The 20966-nt window shown below is 38.2% G+C and overlaps 1 protein-coding gene across 14 annotated transcripts in view; it reads left to right on the top strand.

Annotated features, from left to right (window-relative positions):
• Window positions 1-20966, top strand: part of USP8 (ubiquitin specific peptidase 8) — a 47669-nt gene that overhangs the window by 21639 nt on the left and 5064 nt on the right. For 5 of the 14 annotated variants that reach the window (XM_043493876.1, XM_043493879.1, XM_038418405.2 and 2 more), the window contains 15 exons: window positions 2225-2400; window positions 3236-3380; window positions 4104-4189; window positions 6544-6691; window positions 7400-7457; window positions 8754-8913; window positions 9324-9486; window positions 11598-11742; window positions 11930-12159; window positions 13846-14424; window positions 16163-16237; window positions 16956-17036; window positions 17415-17677; window positions 18511-18723; window positions 19668-19878. In XM_043493876.1, the coding sequence (XP_043349811.1) occupies window positions 2297-2400; window positions 3236-3380; window positions 4104-4189; window positions 6544-6691; window positions 7400-7457; window positions 8754-8913; window positions 9324-9486; window positions 11598-11742; window positions 11930-12159; window positions 13846-14424; window positions 16163-16237; window positions 16956-17036; window positions 17415-17677; window positions 18511-18723; window positions 19668-19878 (2661 nt within the window). In that variant the 5' untranslated portion in view covers window positions 2225-2296. The remainder of the gene's footprint in view (window positions 1-2224; window positions 2401-3235; window positions 3381-4103; window positions 4190-6543; window positions 6692-7399; window positions 7458-8753; window positions 8914-9323; window positions 9487-11597; window positions 11743-11929; window positions 12160-13845; window positions 14425-16162; window positions 16238-16955; window positions 17037-17414; window positions 17678-18510; window positions 18724-19667; window positions 19879-20966) is intronic. The other 9 variants (XM_043493883.1, XM_043493884.1, XM_038418408.2 and 6 more) reach the window with 3 other exon arrangements.

Here is a 20966-nt window from a genome sequence, read left to right as displayed (position 1 = left end):
AATGTAAAATTACTTCTAAATGATAATACTTAGCACAGAGCAATTTAGGAGATTTGTTTATTCCTTATACAGGGCTAACTGGTTTTCTCTTCTTGATACTTATTAATTTTTACTCCCCGACTAATGTAAGGGCAAGTTTTTAGACTGGCCCCTTGTGAACCAGTATTCTCTGTGGTTAAATTAGCAAGTCAAGTCCCCGTTCCCCCCTTCTGCTTGAGTAAAGAAAAGATACCCTTAAAAAAAAAAAGTTACAATTTGTATTTTCTCTTTCCATCAAAATTGAACAGTCCGATTCAATTCAGAATAAAACAAATAATAGTTACTGTAATATACTAATATCGGATAAGGTGGACACATGCAAGACGCCCAGATGTTATGCTGATGGCTGCCTGGAGGAATCTCCCATATGAAAAACATAAAAGCAATTATGTCTAAGCTAGTTATTAATACCTAGAGAGGTGTGGCAAAGATGTTGCCAATTTATGGATTATTGAGTCTTGCCTTCTCTTGGCATGAGCTCTCTGCTACTTGTGTATTGCTGGTCACGTTTCTTGGGTAATGTCTGTATGCAGAGGTCAGCCATAAGCAAGTCATACATAATTATGCTTTTAAGATTATGAATACATGAAAGGTCGATTTCTTTCTGATATACATACTGGCTTTACATTAAAATGAATCTTCGCAGGATAAAGTAGTTTTTCTTCTCCTAAATTTCAGAATTCCTTTCTCTCTCCTCCCGTTGTGCCATGGAAACATCAGATTGCTTCCTTAATTATTTTCCTAGAATTATATTTTAATAACTCCCTCATCATTTTTGAGGGATTTATTTATACTCATCCAAAAAATCTGTCTGGCATTGCTAACACACAAGACTAGTAACAGGACTCTGAGGCAATTAACATTTAAATGGTTAGATCCTAAACTTCTATGGCAGTGTTTCTCCTCTTCTGGCTGAGGATTAAAAGCTCAAGGCAATACCAGACAAATTAACAAATCTGGTATTACAGATACAAAATGTAAAAGTATGATAGCTTTCTGTAGTACATGACAATTCGTCTGGTTTTTTTATGTTTAAATTTAAAACATTTTCTGTGTATTTTATTTAACAGGTTACACTTAACACTATGAAAATAATATAGATAAATTAAAAAAAAATAGCAGTGACACAATTTTGTCAATTCTTTCCAGTTCTATAATTGACAGATTAGGCACTACAGTTCTGTTTCATAAATCAAAATATGCCCAATGATTCAGTTAAGTTCAAAACTGTTCTTTTACATTTAATTAGGTTTTCTTTATTGCATAATTTCCAGAGGGTTCTATTACTAATGAGCTCTTCATTTGAAGTTGAGCAAATCTGTATGTTAAGTTATTTAATCATATAGACTTACTGCATTTAACTCTTTATGCTTCATGTTAAAACCTTGTGACAGAGTTCCTCCTCTACTTTGGTGGGTCATGCGCTTATTGGCAGATTTTGCTCGCCTCAGAGATTCACAGTAGCCCTCAGTTTGGCCACTTTCGTGGCTCAAATCTGCCATTCACTCAGATAACCTCATCACTGGCCAGCCTGGAGAAAAGGAAGGAGAACAATCCCCACAGTCTCTGCTGGTCCACTTAGTGGGTTGGGGGACAGGCCAGGGACCTTCCCCTCTGGTGGGACCCACAGTCCAAGTCAACTCCTCCTGTATCCAATAGGGAGTTGGGGGATGTGGGGAACCCGGGCCTGCCCTCTACTCCGGGTTCCAGCCCAGGGCCCTGTGGATCACAGCTGTCTATGGTGTTTTGTGTAACAGCTGTGTGACAGCTACAACTCCTTGGGCTCCTCCCAACACCTTCTGTAACCTCACCACAGGACCTTCCTCCTGATGCCAGATAGCATTTGCAATCCTCAGTCCTCCAGCAGCACACCCTCTCACTCTCAGCTCCTTGCATACACCTCACTAACTGGAGTGAGAGCATTTTTAAACCAGGTGTTCTGATTAGCCTTAATTAATTCTAGCAGCTTTCCAATTGGCTACAGGTATCTTAATTAGCCTGCCTGCTTTACTTAGTTCTAGAAAGTTCCTGAGTATTCTGACCTGCTTAACCTGGGGCTAATATATCAGTCTTCTGTCATTCTCCTGTAGCCATCCAGCCCGAATCTGTCACAACCTACATTTTAAAAATCACTTGAGGACATTAACAGAATGTGTTAAATAATATCCTATCCTTCTATTTTCAGAAAAACATCAATATTAGAGACATTTAAAAAGCCATACTATCCTTGAAGGGATACAAGTAACCATACATTAACATGCCTGCTGGGACTTCTGTACCTAAGGAACTGTACCTCTGTACTTCACTGAAAGATCTTAACAAGAAGACAGAAATAAAAGCAGAGAAGACCAGTACAAAAAAGTATGTGAATTTCCTTGTTTTATTGGATTTGTATTAATTGTTCAAATTCCACAGCTAAGTAACAAGTGATGCAGTGTTTAGTACTTTTATATGCAGATAGTGATAATGTAAACCAGTTTTCTAAGTAAGAATTAACTCACTAAGTAGCAATGCTGCACTTCTGACCAAATTCCAGCTCAGGTAGTTGTGTTGTGTACATTAATTCCCTCTTCAGTTTCAATTCGACAGCGTAGCTTCCCTCAGTGTAGTGTTGCTGTGGACTGTCAAACTAAATATGGAGAGATCATCCAAGAGATAATGTTTCAACAGTGAAGTGAACATGAGATCTGTGACAGTTTTTAAAGTGCATTAGGATTCTTCGAGACAACAGGCTATATAAATGCAAGTTATTAACATCAGTTGAAAAATTCAGTCATCACATAGGAATAGAAACAGCCTAACTTTGGAATTTGTAGACTGAATCTTCATGCATTCCATTGTATGTTTTCATAGGACTAGTGCTTTAAATAAAGAACCAGTCCACTCTGCTTTCGAGAGAGAACTGGTTCTGAACAGGCCCTCTGTAGATGGGTTCTTGTTTGAAATGTTTTAAACTGCCATTTTATTTATTACTGAATCATTTATTTTCAGTACTTTAATTAGCATGCTAACAACCAATAATAGCAAAGAGAAATATAATTCAGTGGAAAAAAATAGCTGTGATTTATTTTAACCAATAAGCTTGGATTGTGATGCCAAAGGGCACAGAATCTGAACATTTAAGTCAAGAGTTCATTACAAAAAGGTAGTTCAACAATTGTGGTTTTTTAATTGACCCTTTTCTTCCCATTTCAAGTTATGTGCAGAGTGCCCTTAAGATCTTCAAGGCAGCGGAGGAATGCAGATTGGACAGAGATGAAGAAAAGGCCTACATCCTATATATGAAATATGTGACTGTATATAATCTTATTAAAAAAAGACCTGATTTCAAGCAACAACAGGTATATATCTTTCTGACTGCGTTTTTTATATTAACAGAAGTACTTCGAATCAGTGGTCGTTATAGCTGAAGTTTTTAGATGTAGTTGAAAGAATTACATGGGTGTACATTACTGAAACAGTAATTCCAGTAAAGGAATTATATTTATTTAAATAAACTTTTGTAGCTTGTGTTGAAAGGTGAGGCAATCTGTTATTGTAAGCCTTCTTTATTACTTTCCAATACAGTACACTTTGCTAATTATATTGGCATATAATCTACTGGACATCTAAATAGTATGAGTCCCGTTGTTATCTTTCCTGGTAAAGTGCTTTTCTGGTACAAAACAAAATTGATTATTATTTATTCCTTTAATTAGGATAACCTTAGTTAAAAAGTGGATAAATGTTTTTCTCTCTCCCAAACTTGTGACCAGAGCTTGTTAACATTATTATAATTAAATATTAACATACTTATGAATATTTGCCTTGTTTATATATAGTGTGGTATTTTTCTTAAAATATTGAAGAGAGGAATCTCTCACTTTATCTACAGAGCAACTATGGCAATAATATAAAATTACTTTTAGTTTTAGATAATTTTTTTCCTTCAGTAGGTAATCTTTAGTGTGCTGTAAACTAGGTGCTAAATGTTGTTCTTGGTAGTGTCTGCAGAAGTATTCTATCCTGTATGCACATTGTGCAGTATTAACTGTATGCTGGGGTGGTCCTTGTTGTTGTTTTAGGATTACTTTCATTCTATACTGGGACCTACAAACATAAAAAAAGCTATTGAAGAAGCTGAAAGACTCTCAGATAGTCTGAAACTGAGGTATGTGCAACATTTTTTTACAAAGCAATATGTAAATATTGCTGAATATTTGAAATTTGTGCATCTTCTGCTGTAGTTTTGCCTTTTTTTAGACTTTGTCAGCAGTAGTTGCTGATACCTGTAATCTAGAGAGATTAAACTTTCTGACTGAGCCTTTTATTCAAACTAGATTTCATTTGCCATCATTCATCCCAGTCACTTCAAACCCATGTACTTAGATCTACCTAGTTTCTCTCTAACTTTTAATAAACAGAATTTTGTGCAACCATCAACAAATGTTTCAGAGTAGCAGCCGTGTTAGTCTGTATTCGCAAAAAAGAAAAGGAGTACTTGTGGCACCTTAGAGACTAACAAATTTATTAGAGCATAAGCTTTCGTGAAGTGAGCTGTAGCTCACGAAAGCTTATGCTCTAATAAATTTGTTAGTCTCTAAGGTGCCACAAGTACTCCTTTTCTTTTCATCAACAAATGTCAGCTATTGTTTTTCACTAATGTATACACAAATCAGAGCCTCCAATGAAAACCTCTCGATAATTGCCGTTAGTCACTCTATCACGAGTCCTTCCCTAGTATTCTTTCCTGTCCCCTGATCATATTAAGCCCAGGTGTATACCACGAGCACTTTGCCAGTATTCATATATCAGTATATTCTACTGGGAAATCGCTGCTAGCATGGATGCAGTTTTTACCAGCAAAACTGTACTTTTGCTCAAAAGCAATGTTTTTGAAAGATTCTTTTTTGGTAGCTTATGGCCTGTCTCAAAGGAACAAAGCGTGAGGGTTGATACACTAACTAATTGTTTCAAGTGTATAGTGCAAATACTTACTTGAGCAATTAAAATATGTATTGACATGTTTAGAGACACTTACAAAGAAAAAAGTGGCTCCTGTACAGTCACAGAAGCCACTTTACAATAAGTATATGAACCAATTTACTTTACTATTTTTCTGACATAATTTTTTTCCTGGAGAGTAATTAGTTACCAAATTTAAAACTCTGGGAGGTTCAGGTAGTAAAACACTATTTGCCTTGAAGTAAGAGAATTCCGATATGGATAATCCAATTTGCACATCATAGAAGCAGTAGAAAAATTTGACTTAATTCATTTTGTAAGAATTGTATTCATATTTTTAAGTGATGGGTAGACATTCTGTATTGCTGAGATTCAATAAAGCCCTTAAACGCGTGCTTAAGTCTCCCTTGAAGTTAAGGGAACTGAAGCATGTGCCTATGTGCTGTCTCAAATAGGTATGCTTCCTGAATCAGTGCTTGCGTCACTAACTAGAAAGTTACATAGAAACGTCAGATTGCAAACTTGCAGCCTCATGCCTGTGGAATGTCCGTTACACTGATAGTGAACTAGTATGTGACAGGTACATTTGGCATCAGTGATGTAGTTTACTAATTGAATGTTCCTGATTTCACTTGGACAGTCCAGTGGTTGAATTGATGACTTTCAAGTATTCCTAATTAGCTAACATCTCATTAAGGTAAATGGTCATTCATATGAGTCCTTGTTTACAATACTAGAGCTAACTTCATTTTTTTTTAAATAGGGTAGGCCAAATGTCTTAAAAAAACAGGCACCTAAATAACGGACCTGATTTTTTTTTTTTCCCCAGAAGTCCTGAGTACCCAGTAACTCTTAAAGACTTTATTGGAACTCCAGTGTTTGAATTCTTTAACAATGGCTGCTGGGTGCTCAAAACTGTTGGGGGGGGGGAAAAAATCAGTCCACTTATTTAATGATGCACATAATTAGTTGTGATTTTTCTGATGCAGTCAGTCTTAAAAATATACTGAATAAAGACTAGGCTGAAGACTTCTCTGGCTGAGAAAATATAGAAAACTGTAGGCTCAGTTATTCTTACAGTAATAAGCTATTAGTGATATTGTTACTTATTAGATGTCAGACTAGATTTTCTTAGCAAAAATGTGCACAGGGAGAATGACTAATACATTCTGGTGTCAACATTACTTAAATTTTATAAGTAAACCTTTACATATAGTTGTACTTTGTATAAATGCAGAAGAGGGTGGGAAATTTAACATTTTCAGTGATGCCAGAGCAGAAGTATTTTACATAAACAGCTGAGGTGGAGGGGAAAAAATTGTAAGCCTTGAGAAAGGCAGAGAACATCACTTGGTCCCAAAAAACAGGTTAGTTATGAAATGCAAAAAGCACAGAGAGGAATAATATCAAACAGCTACTGAGGAACATAGGAAGAATTTGGGAAGTCAAGAATAAGTGTTGTGAGACCTCAACATTTAAAATGTTTGGGGAAAAAATTGCATAAAGCTACTTGAAGCCCAAGTTAAAAATGTTTTTTAAAACTGGACTTTTTCCTACTAGATATGAGGAAGCTGAAGTTCGGAAAAAGCTTGAAGAAAAAGAGAGACAAGAAGAGCAACAGAAAAAGCAAGAAGTAAAAGATGATGGAAAGGCTTTAGCCAAAAACGCTTCAGAAAATGCAGTAGATTTCAAAGGAAAAAAACAAAGGGTAATGGAGGGGGATGTTTACAGACATGCTAGTAAATCTGTAAATGCATGATGTTTAAATGAACACTTCATTAAATCAATTGTTAATATGAGGTCACTTATTTTATTGAAGAAACTGATTTAACTAGTAACGTTGCACCCATGACTAGATTGTTTACCTTGTAGAAAGTTAAACCTTACCATTTTAAGTTTACTTCTACGGTTTTGGTAAAAGGCTTTATATTTTTTATGGCATAATATGAAACTTTTGAAAGATATAAATTTTTATTCAACATAATTTTTGTCAGAGACCTTTGTGTACATATTTGATACCTGCAGAACCCCACAGAACTCTTAAAGCTCAACAGAACAATAGACTTCAATTCTTCTATAAAGCTCAATTTTTTCCTTAAATTAAAAATTGTTATTCATTAGTATACAACACTTGTACCTTCATGTACTCTGAGGTTTAATGGTAACAAAATTGAGCAAGTTCAAGTGAAAGCTGTGTTCTGTCCTTTTTAAGTCCTCTTAAAGGCAGGGCTGGCTCTCCACGTGGCTGATGATGATGCCATCAAATGGCTGGGCACATTGTGCATATGCAGAGAGAGAGAGAGAGAGAGAGTCCATGCATGAGTGGACATTGTTTTTGCTGCTCTGTCTAGATATTACAAGGTTTCATAATGAATTCCTTTGCTTTATCATTGTATGTCCATTGTATGTAATACAGATCAATGGTGAGAAGAATGGTTCAGCGGAAAGAAAAGATCAATTTGACAGATTGAGTGGTAAGTGATGCAGTGTTTCACAGAAAAAGTCTTCATTGTTTAACAGGAAAAAAGCTTCATACAATTCAGTTAAACAGTGAGAGCAATTAACCATTGGACCAACTTGCATAGGGGCATGGTGGATTTTCCATTATTGGCCCTTTTTAAATTGTGATTGGATATTTTTCTAAAAGATAGTCTCCAGACATTATTTTTGGGAAGTTTTATAGCCTGTTTTATGCAGAAGGTCAGACTAGACCAGAGGTTCTCAAACTGGAGGAATTTCTTTGGGAGGAGGTGCGGGGCAGAGGCTACTGTCCTAGAACCCAGCTCTCCACTCTGCCTTCATAGCTGGGTGACCATATATGTACTTGTGTAACAGAAGCACGGGAGAGAGGGACATAAACAACCACAGACACAAAGAAGGAGGAGGGCATGGTCAAATAGGACTAGACAATCACAGTAGTCCCTTGTGGCTTTGGATTCTCTGATAGCTTCCCCCCATTATGATTTCATCTCTTTAAAATCAAAATTAGTGCTCCACCTTAATTTAGCATTGTACTTGTTAATTATGACACTTTCAGTATATCAGTTGAGCCTCCCTAGTCTGCTTTTTTGTTAAAATTACATTTGACACTGAGGTTTTTTTATGACTTCTCTCTCTCTTCCCCATGATTTTCATAAAAGTTGTCCTCAATTTATGTGTCATCAGGTGATTTGGTAGTGGTTGCTTTAGGAATTATTGAATTTTGATCATTACACAATAATTCACAATGTAGTTATTTCAAATGTAAACTGAACCAACAGCGGCATGGTCAAACAGGACCAAAAAACAAAAAACAGTCACCAGCTACAACTGGTGTGAAATATTCAAGGCATGTTTCTAAGAGACTTTTGTAAGAAAATTTTGATTTAAATAAAAGGAGTCGTTTCCCCAGGCTCCATTTCTACGCTATACAAACGTGAAATTCTTCTCTTGAATTCTCCTTCAACCTATAAACCAGTGCAGACTAGTGTGACGATATTGATCATTTTAAACTTTTGGTTTTTAAATATTGTATAAAATCAAAGAACAGCTACTGACTGTTACAGTGGAAGCCAAGAGCTGTAGATATTCATGTCAGATGTCCCACCTTCACAATTTTGTGGGCAGAATTTCGCATGGGAAATGGGCCTCAATGTTCAAATTCAGTTTTTCCTGAAACTATATTATTCCATGGTCTTATTTATTTGCAAACAAGAGTCTTGACCTCTCCCGTGAGATGTGATCACAAGTGATTTCTGTTTCTCTTTGTAATATATTTTTGCATATAATAGCTTCTGTATCTCAAGGAGCAATCACTGCTGAGAAACTGTTTCCAATGATGATGGACAAAAACATCGAAGTGCTCATAATGGATGCTCGAAGCTTGAAAGATTATCAGGAATCTTGTATTCCAAATTCCATCAGTGTTCCAGAAGAGGCAATCAGTCCTGGGTATGGAATAACCTTTATGTGGTAGAATCTTTTGACTATGCACTGATTTTAATGAACTCCGTCCATTTGGTGGTAGAGAAATAAAATATATTTCTCTGGTTTACTTACTATATTCCATTTAGACTGATTGAAAACCATTTCCTTATCTAAGAATTATGAGCAACTTGTTAAAGCGCAGTAAGCTTGTGCTTTCAGTTTCAGAAAGTAACTGGCATGAGTGAATGAATGAGTTGTGAACATTTGGCCAATTTAAGCTTCTAGGTGCACTATGAACAGATCTAGGTTCATTGTTTCTTTGATATGTATTTCATATAGTCATACCTTTATCATCTATACGCAGTTTAAATGTTTTTAGGCATTCTTGGACAAAATGTGGTGTTTGTACTCAAACACGTTTTCCTGTATTTCAGAGTCACTGCTAATTGGATTGAAGCTAAACTCCCAGATAGCTCTAAAGATCCATGGAAGAAGAGGGGACATGTTGATTATGTTGTACTGCTTGACTGGTTTAGTTCTGCAAGAGACTTGCAGCTAGGAACAACTCTTCAGAGCCTGAAAGATGCACTTTTTAAGGTACACAGGTTTGGCATTTTATATTTGCCTAACTTTATTATCCTAGTTGATGAGAAGTGGGTTTTAAGTAGCTGTAATTCTAAAGTGCAGGGAAAACAGATAAAACATTCTGGGTAAACACCTTAGCATCTCTTCCTATGGTTTTCAATGAGATTGCCTGGTTTTGATTCCACAAATGTGTGTCTTACATTTTTTCACTTGCTTCCTCTTTCTGGCTGAGGACAGCATAGCTAACTGTATGGGGAGGGTAAAAGTGATAAATGTTGTGAACCATCTCTAAAAATTCTTATCTGCGCGACCTACAGATCATTTGGGGAAGTGGCTGTCCTTGTATTAATACATGGGTGGGCAAACTTTTTGGCCCGAGGGCCACATCTGGGAATAGAAGTTGTATGGCGGGCCATGAATGCTCACAAACTTGGGGGTTGGATTGCAGGAGGGGGTGAGGGCTCTGGTTGGGGGGGTGGGCTCTGGGGTGGGCCAGAAATGAGGAGTTCAGAGTGTAGAGGGGCTCCAGGCTGGGGCAGGGGAGTGGGGTGCGGGGGGGAGGGCTCCAACTGGGGGTGTGGGCTCTGGGGTGGAGCTGGGGATGAGGAGTTTGGGGTGTAGGAGGGTGCTCTGGGCTGGGACCAAGGAGTTCAGAGGGCAGGAGGGGGATAAGGGATTGGGCAGGGGGTTGGGGTGCAGGCTCCAGGTGGCGCTTACCTCAAGCGGCTCCCGGAAGCAGCAGCATGTCCCCCCTCTGGCTCCTATGTAGAAGCACGGCCAGGCAGCTCTGTGCACTGCCCCGTCCACAGGCACCGCCCCACCCCCAGCTCCCATTGGCTGCGGTTCCCGGCCAATAGGAGCTGTGGGGGTGGTGCTTGGGGCAGCATGCAGAGCAGAGCCCTCTGGCTGCCTCTACCTGTAGGAGACAGAGGGGGGACATGCCGCTGCTTCCAGGAGCCACATGGAGTGGCTCCCAACCCTACTCCCCGGTTGGAGTGCCAGAGCACTGAAGTGGGGCAAGCCCCAGACCCTGCTCCCCAGTGGGAGCTCGAGGGCCAGATCAAAGCGGCTAGTGGGCCGGATCCGGCACCCGGGCCGTATTTTGTCCACCCCGTATTAGTATGTCAAGGACATGTTCAGTCAGTCGCTCTCCTCTCTCTTGCTAAGTCATAATACATGATTCCTTGGAGCTCTGGGAAGTGGCCCACTACCAAATGTCTAATGAGAAAATCCATGGCGGCCAGAATGGAGGTAAATCTCTGTGAGCCAGAAGCCTCCAAGATTGGAGGACTTGGGAGAAAGTGAGAAGCCCCCCATCAACACTCATGGCCGTCTTCTCTGGTTCTGTTTACCGGGGGAGCACGGATTAGAATTGGCCTGAATTTCAGTTATAGTAAGAGTTTAGAAATTGAACAGTTCTATTTTAAAATTGTTCAACGGTGAAAGATAAAATTGATAGAATTTACATACCACAATTGTAAGTGTTCTCCTCTCTGTTTTCTTGAAATAGATTGAGGTTGTAAAAGGACTCTTGTGCACACAACACTTTTTATCACCTAAAACTGCAAAGTTAGAAGGACTGAGAATTAGTGCTGGCATAGCCTGTTTTCTATATTTATTGCTACACACATTTTGTGAAGACCACAAAGCTCTCTGGTCATACTAGTGAGCTGAGGACAGGGTGGCAGTCTCAACTCTGAAATTCTGGGCTTTTGTTTGTTGATGGCAGATTTTTAAAATGTTAAAGCTAATACACTTATTCACAGAACAAAGTTAACCCATGAGAGGCATTAGCAAGCATATGGTTACTATAAATGGCATACTTTCAGAATTCGAGGGTTGCTGCTAATAGTAGTAAGTATTTGTATTATGGTGGTGCCTAAAAGCTTCAGTTGGGATTAGAGCCCCATTGTGCTGGGTGCTGTACAAACACAGGAGGAAGAAGCCTTTCCCTAAAGGGTTTGCAATCTAAATAATAACTAATTAACTGACTGATTGTCAATCTGAACAATAGCCTGTCTGCTAAAATGTAACAGCCAGGCATGTACATTTCTTCAGCATAATTTGGGTTGTAATTTAGAGGCTTACTTTCAGAAGGTCTGTCTCATTTTAACTTTTTCCAGTGGGAAAGTAAAATTATACTACGGAGTGAGCCTTTAGTCTTGGAAGGAGGTTATGAGACCTGGCTTCTTTGCTATCCCCAACACACAACAAATGCCAAAGTAACTCCACCCCCGCGTGGCAAGAGTGAAGTAGTCTCTGTCTCTTGTAAGTATAAGGAAGACATTTTAAATACATGTAGAAGAATAAATAAGCAATCTAAGATTATATACAGTAATTTAAATATATATTAAACTTAATAGCCTGCTCCTGGTCTTCATAGATTAGATTAGGAGGCTAATTACATACATAATTGTTTTTTTTTAAAAAAGCACTATATTTCTGTGGTTTTCAGTGGATTTTACTTATCCCTCTTTGGAAGAGCCAGCTCCTCCTCCACCACCTGTTGTCCATATAAAGCCCACTCCAGTAGAAGTGACTGAGAATAATGAAATGCAAAATAATCAAGAGGGGAGGACAGGATCACATAACGCAACAAATCCAAGTGCACCACTTGCTGCTATCCCTCAAACTGACAGTTCACCTGTAGTGCACCCAATATATGCTGTGATAAATGTCCCACAGGTAAGTTATGGTTTTTCTTGTTTAAACTTTCATTTAAAAGAAAACTTCTATGTAGCTCTGTATTGTCTATGTTAATTAAAAAGAGACCTGCAAATGGGAAAAGTCTAGTTTTACTGTTTCCTTGCAGCTTTCTGTATTTGATTGAGCATTGCTGACTTAATACAATTAAATTCCCAATTACTCTGATCACACAGCATGTGGTGAACTTTAGCATTTTGGTTCACATCAGGGTATGGCTTACCTCTTAGTTATCTCAAACATCAGTTTCCCAGTCGTCATACCTCTTGAGCCTGTCTTCCCAGGCTATTAAGGTGTTTTAGTGGTCTGTGTGCCTTGGTCTTCTAACCGAAGCAAGAATGTTCCCCATAATGACAATCAAAAATAAAAAGCACTGATTTGCTCTTCTCACTGCAGGGACTCCACAAGGTTCTTCGCTTTCCTTGGGTCACAAACCTTTCTCCTTGTTTGGCAGGAGCTTACAGCAGTCCTGTTCCCCCTTCATCTCAGGAGCAATAGCTTCCTTCACTTGGCAATGTAGTTGATGCATAATGGGAAACTGGGTCTTCCCTCTAATTTAGACTTCAACCCAGGAACCCTAAACCATGAAATGGCTTTCACTTTTTCTTATCCCTAGGCTTCTTTCTATACATTGGTCATAGCCTCAAGGGTCTTCCCTAGGCTGCCATGAAAAGACTCCTAGGACACTCTGCTCTTTCCTTAGTCTCTCACTGGTCTGAGCCACAGGTAGCTCTTAAATACCTGCTCCCCCACTCAGTCACATGTTCTGTCAGAAGAAAGGGAAGAATATGACCAAGTCAGAGCTGGGTCTTAACCCACTTAAAGGTCCAGCTCACCTTGTGACTATTTGAGAACTAGCGTTGAGTTCTAATCATCATCAGTTTTAACTCTACGTACCTTCAAAGTGCTGTACAAACTGTTAATACTCACCTAATATCCTGGTTTTATTAATGGGTAAACTGAAACAAGCGTGGTGTGTGATTTGCCTGAGGTCACTCAAGACTCTTAACACTGAGTTCTCAGCTCAAGTCCTGTTCCCCAACTACTAAACAACATTGCCTTCTGGTTTCTGGTGGAATATGCAGGTCAAGAAGAATTATACAAAACCATTTAAAAATCAAATGAATGACCAAACAAAATGGGTGACACAACAGTCTGCTTGCTTCCATCAGGTTTGTTTTATCTGGCAGAAGTAGACTTTTTTAAGTTGTCTGTCAGCATTGCCCTTTCACATATCTTTTCTTAAACAATTTTTTTTTAACATTGAAGAAACATTATTATTTTCATTTCTATTCAGGGCTTTCTACTGAAAGTTTAATTATTATAAATCTATAGCATAGCAGCCAAGATGTTAAAAGTGAGGAGTACAAATCTGAGGTGTGTGTTTGTTTCCCTTTGAAAATGTCTGCTTCAGCCCTCAAGGAATATTAATAAAGGCTAGGAGTAAGTAAACTGAAGTCTGCACAGAACTTTCACTCATAGGTTCCATAAATGGAAGTTTTGAAAAGCAAGATGGCTAAAACTATGTGGTAGGCTTTACTTATTCAAGTTCAAAGGCAGTTTAGTTAAATAAAGTAGTGTTGCTAGAGGATTCTAGTGCTATGTGATATTAGGGACTATAACAAATGTTTCTAGTTAACATTTTATACTTCATTTTTATTATTCCAGATTGATCGTACTAAAAAGCCTTCAGCAAAATTTCTTGATGATGTTAATAGTCCAAAATCTGAAGTTACAACTGTTGACAAACATCCTATTCAGAATGGAAGAATGATTCCAGACCGTTCCACAAAGCCACCATTTGATGCAAAGACCATGCTGACGGAAGAAGAGAAAAGCCGTATACACGCAGAAACGGCTTCCCTGTTGGAGAAGAGCAAACGGGAAAAAGAATTGCGGGAAAGACAACAAGAGAAACAAAGAGAGAAGCTCAAATTGGAGAAGCAGGAACGGGAAGAAAAGGAGCACCGAGAAAAGCTACAGCAAGCAAAAGAAGAGAGAGAGAGGAGACTGCAGGAAGATCAGGCAATTAAGGAACAAAAGGAAAAGGAAGAACAAGAGAGAGCACACAAAGAAGTATTAGAAGCAAAAAGACAAAATAAAAATGAACATGAAAACACTGCTGCAAAAAACCCTGAACTTGATAAAATATCTGCGGATGAAAGAGAAAAGGGGATTCGAACACCAGAAATGCAGAGGCGTGCGTTGGGAGATACATCTGTGACAGGGGTGTCAGTCTCAAGCAAGGTTAGTAAACGAGCAGTTCAACAGCCACAAAATGAAAATAGAGTAATCGCTTGGCACAGTTTTATCAGTGTGTATCAGATTGCTTGCATTGCGAAAATGCCAGTGCTGACGTATTTAACTGATAGTAACTTTTGTTTGGGGCCTGACATTTTGATTTAAAACTAGAGGAAAAACTCAAAACAAACCCCAAAGGGGCAGATCCTCATTCCCACTGAAATCTCTGCTGATATAGAGCCAATAGAACTGACTCATGTTCTGTCTATCCTTTCATCCCTTGCACAGGGAGCATTTCAGAGGCATGGTGGTAATCTACTGTGTTATACCAATCCTCTGTTGAAACTTGTGCTGGGGAAGGACAGAATCACAGAGCCATAATTTATACCCAAATGCCCCAGGTTAGACAGAAGTCTTGCAGGAGAGGATAAACGTCATAGTATTGTTAACGAGTGTGGGAAGGACAAGTAGTCTATTACCCCCATCCAGTGTTTTGTTTGAGAGCAGGTCTGCTCCCAACTCTCGTATCTTCTGGCATCATATCTCCTTCCTTTATCTCACTAAAGCCTGAGCAAAGTAAACAAGATCAGTCACGTTTACCTGTGACGGGTTGGGTCACAGAGACCCCCATGAGACTGCCACCTGATATACTGAGACTACCTCTGAGCTCGATTTCTCTGGCAGTTTGGGGCTTGGTCTGGAGTCCCAAGTTGGCTGGGAAAATGGGCTCAGAGGTAGTCTCAGCACACCAGGTGACAGTCTCTAGGGGGTTTCTGTGATCCAACCCGTCACGCTATCAGAAGATCTGAAAAAATAGGTTGGGCTTCACCGCAGGTTAATAGCCACATTTACAACTTGAAAATGCACCATAAAAAGATGTTGAACTTTTCTCTAACCTTCAGCTTAGGGGAGTGGAATTCATGGCTAACATCAGTGATATTAATGCAAAGGAAGTCTTTAATCTTTCAGAAGCTCCATAAACTCAGATGAATAAATGTAGTGTCTTTTAATTTTGACATATATTTTGCGCAACTCTAATAACTGTGGGATGTTAGAAGTAAACATTTCTACTTTATATAGAAATATAAAAAACCCTACTTTTAAACTTTCTATACCATATTAAATGTAAGCAATTAGTCCATCAAATCCCTTTTTGTTTATCCTTTTTTCTTTATCAATATCATGAAGGTGTGCTAGCAGCTCCATAATTAGACTTGCACCATGATTTTGTCTTAGATGGGACAAGAAGCAATGGGCTTAAATTGCAGCAAGGGCGATTTAGATTGGACATTAGGAAAAACTTCTTAATTGTCAGGGTAGTTTGGCAATGGAACAGATTGCCTGGGGAGGTTGTGGAATCTCTGTCATGGGAGGTTTTTTAAGAGCAGTTTAGACAAACACTTGTCAGGAATGATCTAGTTATTACATAGTCCTGCCTTGAGTGCAGGGGACTGGACTAGATGACCTATTGAGCTTCTTTCCAGTCCTACACTTCTATGATTCTCTATTTCATGCTTTGTACGGAATATATCATAATTATATGACAGGAGTGAATATGGAGGTTCCAGGGTGCTGATTTGAGGTACAGAGTGCCACAGTACGTACCTGTTGTAATCACTGAAACAAACTGAGGTTTACCCAACAATCTTTTACTATAGTGTAATTTGCTTTTGTGAAGTGCCACTCACTGACACTCAGTAAATCCATATGAAAATTGAAAGTCTCTTTTCAAAATTTTTTACAGCATACTGGGGTTAAAGGACAACCAGAAAGTGGAGCTCAAAGAGAGGATACTGAACAAGATACTGAAAGACTTAAAGTAAATACAGTGTATCGTATGTAGCTGAAAGAAACCCAGAGCAGATGTCATATCATTGTAATTTTATATCATGTTAAATTCCACCTCATTTATTTTTAAGATCTTCTCTTTAGGAGGAATCTGTGCAGTGTTCTGCGGCTGTATGTAAAGTAACACAAACATTTTTCATTTTGTCCTGTAAAAAGGAAAGCATATTTAAGACTTTCAAGTGAAAGTATTTTATATCTCCTCTGGGATTAACAAGTGTTTCATGTCTTTTTATATTTATTTATTTAGTCATCCCACTGTTTTCCTTTTTTTCCTTTTTGTGGTGGAGTTTGTTTGATTTTTGTGGGGAGGGAGAGAGTCATTCATAAATATTTCCTGAGAACACACAAACACACACATCCCTAAAGTGATTTTGATAATAAAGGAATTGGAGAATCAAATTGTTTTATATGTTCAATTAGATGGATTTGAATTATTTTGGTGTGTGACAATGAATGTCATTCGTTTAGATCAATTGATGCTAAATAATAGAAACATACTATCAGTTTTCTGCCCTAGACAAAAAAAATCCAAATTTCTACTTAGAACACTAATGGTTCTTATTGAATTGTTCTATGTGTAACCTTTTAGCTAGATGGAAAATTTACAGAATACTAAAGACAAACTAGACATGCTGCTCTGCATAACAATAACTTCATGTGCCTTTATATTTCAATTGTATTACATTTAGTCCCAGCGGGAGCCATTGATGAGAGCACGAAGTGAGGAAATGGGGAGGATAGTACCAGGATTGCCTGCAGGCTGGGCAAAGGTAATTATTTCCTAAAATCTAGACAGTTAAGTCACCTATCTGGAATGTGGTAATGGCTTTTATTTGCACATTCATTATAAAATAGATTTGGGTTGACTTTTTTCCCCTCTTTAAATTTCTACGTGATTGTTCTTATTTTCTAAACTTTAAGATTATTGTTAATGAAATGACTGGAGCTTTGTCAGCAATATTTAATACATACTTTGGGAAGAATGATACTATTCACTAGATATTGAGATCAAATCACATTACTGTAATCTGCAATCTCTTCATATTAGAATTATTCTGACCAGTGTTTTTAGTAGTTTAATCGTATTAACCAACTAGTCTATTGAGGGATTTTACTCAGCTTTTAAACTTTAATTTTTGTCACCCAAGTTTCTGGATCCAATCACTGGGACCTTTCGTTATTACCATTCACCAACAAATACTGTTCAGATGTATCCCCCGGAAATGGCTCCTTCATCCACCCCTCCGTCCACTCCACCAACTCATAAAGGCAAGCCACAGGTGACTACTGAACGGGACAGAGAACACTCCAAATTGAAGCGATCCTACTCTTCACCAGATATAACCCAAGCCATTCAGGAGGAAGAGAAGAAAAAAATTCCTGTAACTCCTGCAATCAGTCGTGAAAATAAGTATGTCTGATAAATTAAGTCAAAACATCACAGCTGGTACAATATTATAGGGTCTCAAGTTTGCCCACCTGAATTGTATTAACTCTTTCCCCTTGGTTTAGATGGAATGTTTCTGATAGACTTAAACTACATAGCTGCAAAGCTCAAAGCAGAACACAGTATACAGTGATCTCCATTGAACAGTGATTTCTCCTTGTTTACTAACAATAACAAATAGAAATTTTAGAGTGTTGGTAAATACTGACTTTTAAATGGCCGCCATTTGTTTGTCTGCGTGCTATTAGGCCTTAGGCTGCTGTTTATTGTGGAATGGAAAGATTTTCCATTTCTAAATTATATTAAGTTCAATTCCTTGACCCCACAGTTTGGAAATGTTGATCTAGTCTATTCCTGTGCATCACTGCAGGCCACTATTTATATAATGCTATAGAATCTCCCATGATTCCCTTGTCTAGTCTGGATTACCTTAAATGATGGCACTTTATGGCTTCCTCAGGGAGGATACTTTATTTCCTAGTGAGGAGCGTGGGTCTGTTGATATACTATGTGCTCTGAGCATACGGCTCTTCATCTCCAACCAAGGACAGTTATCTCTTCAAGGCTAGTCAACACTACTTGGTTGAAGAAGTCTGTTAAATGACACGAGGCATACTGTTTAACTCCAAGGGCTAAAACTCACTGCCTTCTCAGAGCTCCCAACTTGTTCTGACCTACAATATGAGGGAAGGATATAGAGCCCACATGCAGAACAGAACATTATGATAGGCCATAAGGCAAGTTTAGTAATAAGAATAGAAAACTCCAGTTTGCTAACAACAGTTTCTTCCTTACAGACCAGCATGTTACACTAAAGCTGAAATCTCAAGGCTCTCTGCACCACAGATTCGTAATCTCAACCCTGTGTTTGGGGGATTGGGACCAGCTCTCACAGGGCTTCGTAATTTAGGCAACACTTGCTATATGAACTCCATATTGCAGTGTCTCTGCAATGCACCACTTCTGGCTGATTATTTCAATAGAAATTTGTATCAAGATGACATTAACAGGTAATAAATATTCTTATTCTATCTTGGATTATTTTAATTAATCCATGGCCAAATTCAGAATGTGTATTTACCACTGTTACTATTTTTCGTTCAAAACATATAAAATGGGGCCATTATGTTTTTAAAACCTCAGTCATATTAAAAGTAACAGATGTTAGAGTATAAATTTGTGAGGGTATTTCAAATGTTTGGATATGTGATAGCGTGCTTTGCCAGGGAAACTCTTTATATTGCACCCACCATCTCGGTGCCTGGGTGTATTGCAGAGATTAAAAAGAGCAAGTCTTGTTAACAGTTAGTGCAAATCAGAGAAGTGGAAAATCGCTGCATCCACCTCCAATGAACCCTCTGGCTGTGGAATTAAACAGCAAAATATCAAGGTAAATAGAAGTTTTAACTGCTTCAGCCTGGTGTACTTAAACTGTATCACATAAAAAGAAAAGGAGGACTGTATCACATAAAAAGAAAAGGAGGACTTGTGGCACCTTAGAGGCTAACAAATTTATTTGAGCATAAGCTTTCATGAGCTACAGCTCACTTTATCAGTGCCACAAGTCCTCCTTTTTCTTTTTGCAGATTCAGAGTAGCAGCCATGTTAATCTGTAATGTATCACATAAGACTCTCAGTAAGACCCCAGTCCAGCAAACTCTGTATTTTCCACTCCATGCATCTGATGAAGTGGGTTTTAGCCCACGAAAGCTTATGCCTAAATACCTTTGTTAGTCTCTAAGGTGCCACAAGTACTCCTCGTTCCATTTGTCTCTGTGTGTGTAAAGTTAAACATATGCATGAGGGTTTGCAGGATTAAGACATAAGTGATTGTCTAATCTTGAGAAATTTTACTTCATCTTCACACAATCATGGATTAAAAAAAGGGAAATTAATACTTTGTCTTGTTTTAATGGCTTAATATAATACTTAGTATTTCAATTTAACTGTGTAGGTTAAACCTCTTGGGGCATAAAGGCGAAGTGGCAGAAGAGTTTGGCATCATAATGAAAGCATTGTGGACAGGACAATATCGATATGTCAGTCCAAAAGATTTTAAAATTACAATTGGGAAGATCAACGACCAATTTTCAGGATACAGTCAGCAAGACTCCCAAGAATTGCTCTTGTTTTTAATGGATGGACTGCATGAAGACCTAAATAAAGTAAGTAATCCCCTGCTGATAAATCACACATCTCAGTCAGATTGTAGAACAGAAATATAAAATGTTTACTTGAGTTTAGTGGCAGAAGTTTTGTGCTATTATGAAGATGAAAATAAGTGGTACAATGTAAGGACCCGATTGAAAAATGTCTATGTATGCAGTTGCATACCTATTTTGTGCACACAGGGCTCAAATTCTCTGCTGTGCTGAATTTACACTTGACTCAGGGGTGTGTATGTGTTTTTTTTGTTTTGTTTTGTTTTTCTCAAAGCCACCTTTCCCATCCCCTGATCTTGGGCTGCCCAAGTTGTATCCAGATACTGTGAGCCCTGCCCCGCCACACCTCCTGTATAGAGCATATGGGACAGGTGGTGTAGCGTCAGCTATGCTAGCTTTGCATTACCAAGAACTTCCTTGTATCGGGGGGAATCCTGAGCTGTCCTGTTAGGGGTAGCTTTTGGGCTGCTTTAGGGCAAAGTAGCTGGAGGAGAAGCCAAGAATTGAGCCTAAAGATACCACAATTGAGAGGTTAAATGAGTAATTAGACACACAAATGGCCATTTAAATGTGCAATTTGCACATTGTTACCTATGTATAGCATGAGCCCATTTTTAATTTTAAGAAGAGAGTTTCCATGATTTCAAAACGGTGATCTCTCCACGGGCCTTATTTGATTAAAGCAAAGTCCTTTGAAAAATGTTGTCTTTTCTCACACTTAAAAAGAATATTGTTTAAGATAATTATGGACCATTATCTTTTTTATATTTTTCCTTACACTTGTTTTTTCCTGAGTTAAATGTATAATAAAGCCAGCAATACAGTACTATGTATTCAGATGTTTCTTCATTTTAAAGGGTTGTCTTCAGTCTGTCTTTTTTCCTTATTTTTACCACCTATTTTATGGCCCATTAGGAAGTAAGTAAATTGCAGCATAATACTTGTTCCTTTGGGTGTCTAGTGATGTTTATACATTCTCCATGTCATGATCATGAGTTAAACTACTTTACCTCATTTTATTATTTTAAATTAATATATCTGTTTTCAGAATTTTGTTGTTGCATTTAAATCTCTGTTTCCCACACAACACC

Source organism: Dermochelys coriacea, chromosome 10 (genome assembly GCF_009764565.3).
Source record: "Dermochelys coriacea isolate rDerCor1 chromosome 10, rDerCor1.pri.v4, whole genome shotgun sequence".
NCBI lineage: Eukaryota > Metazoa > Chordata > Testudines > Dermochelyidae > Dermochelys > Dermochelys coriacea.
The sequence above is the reverse complement of the archived record's forward strand: the minus strand, read 5'-3'. Positions and strand labels throughout refer to the sequence as shown.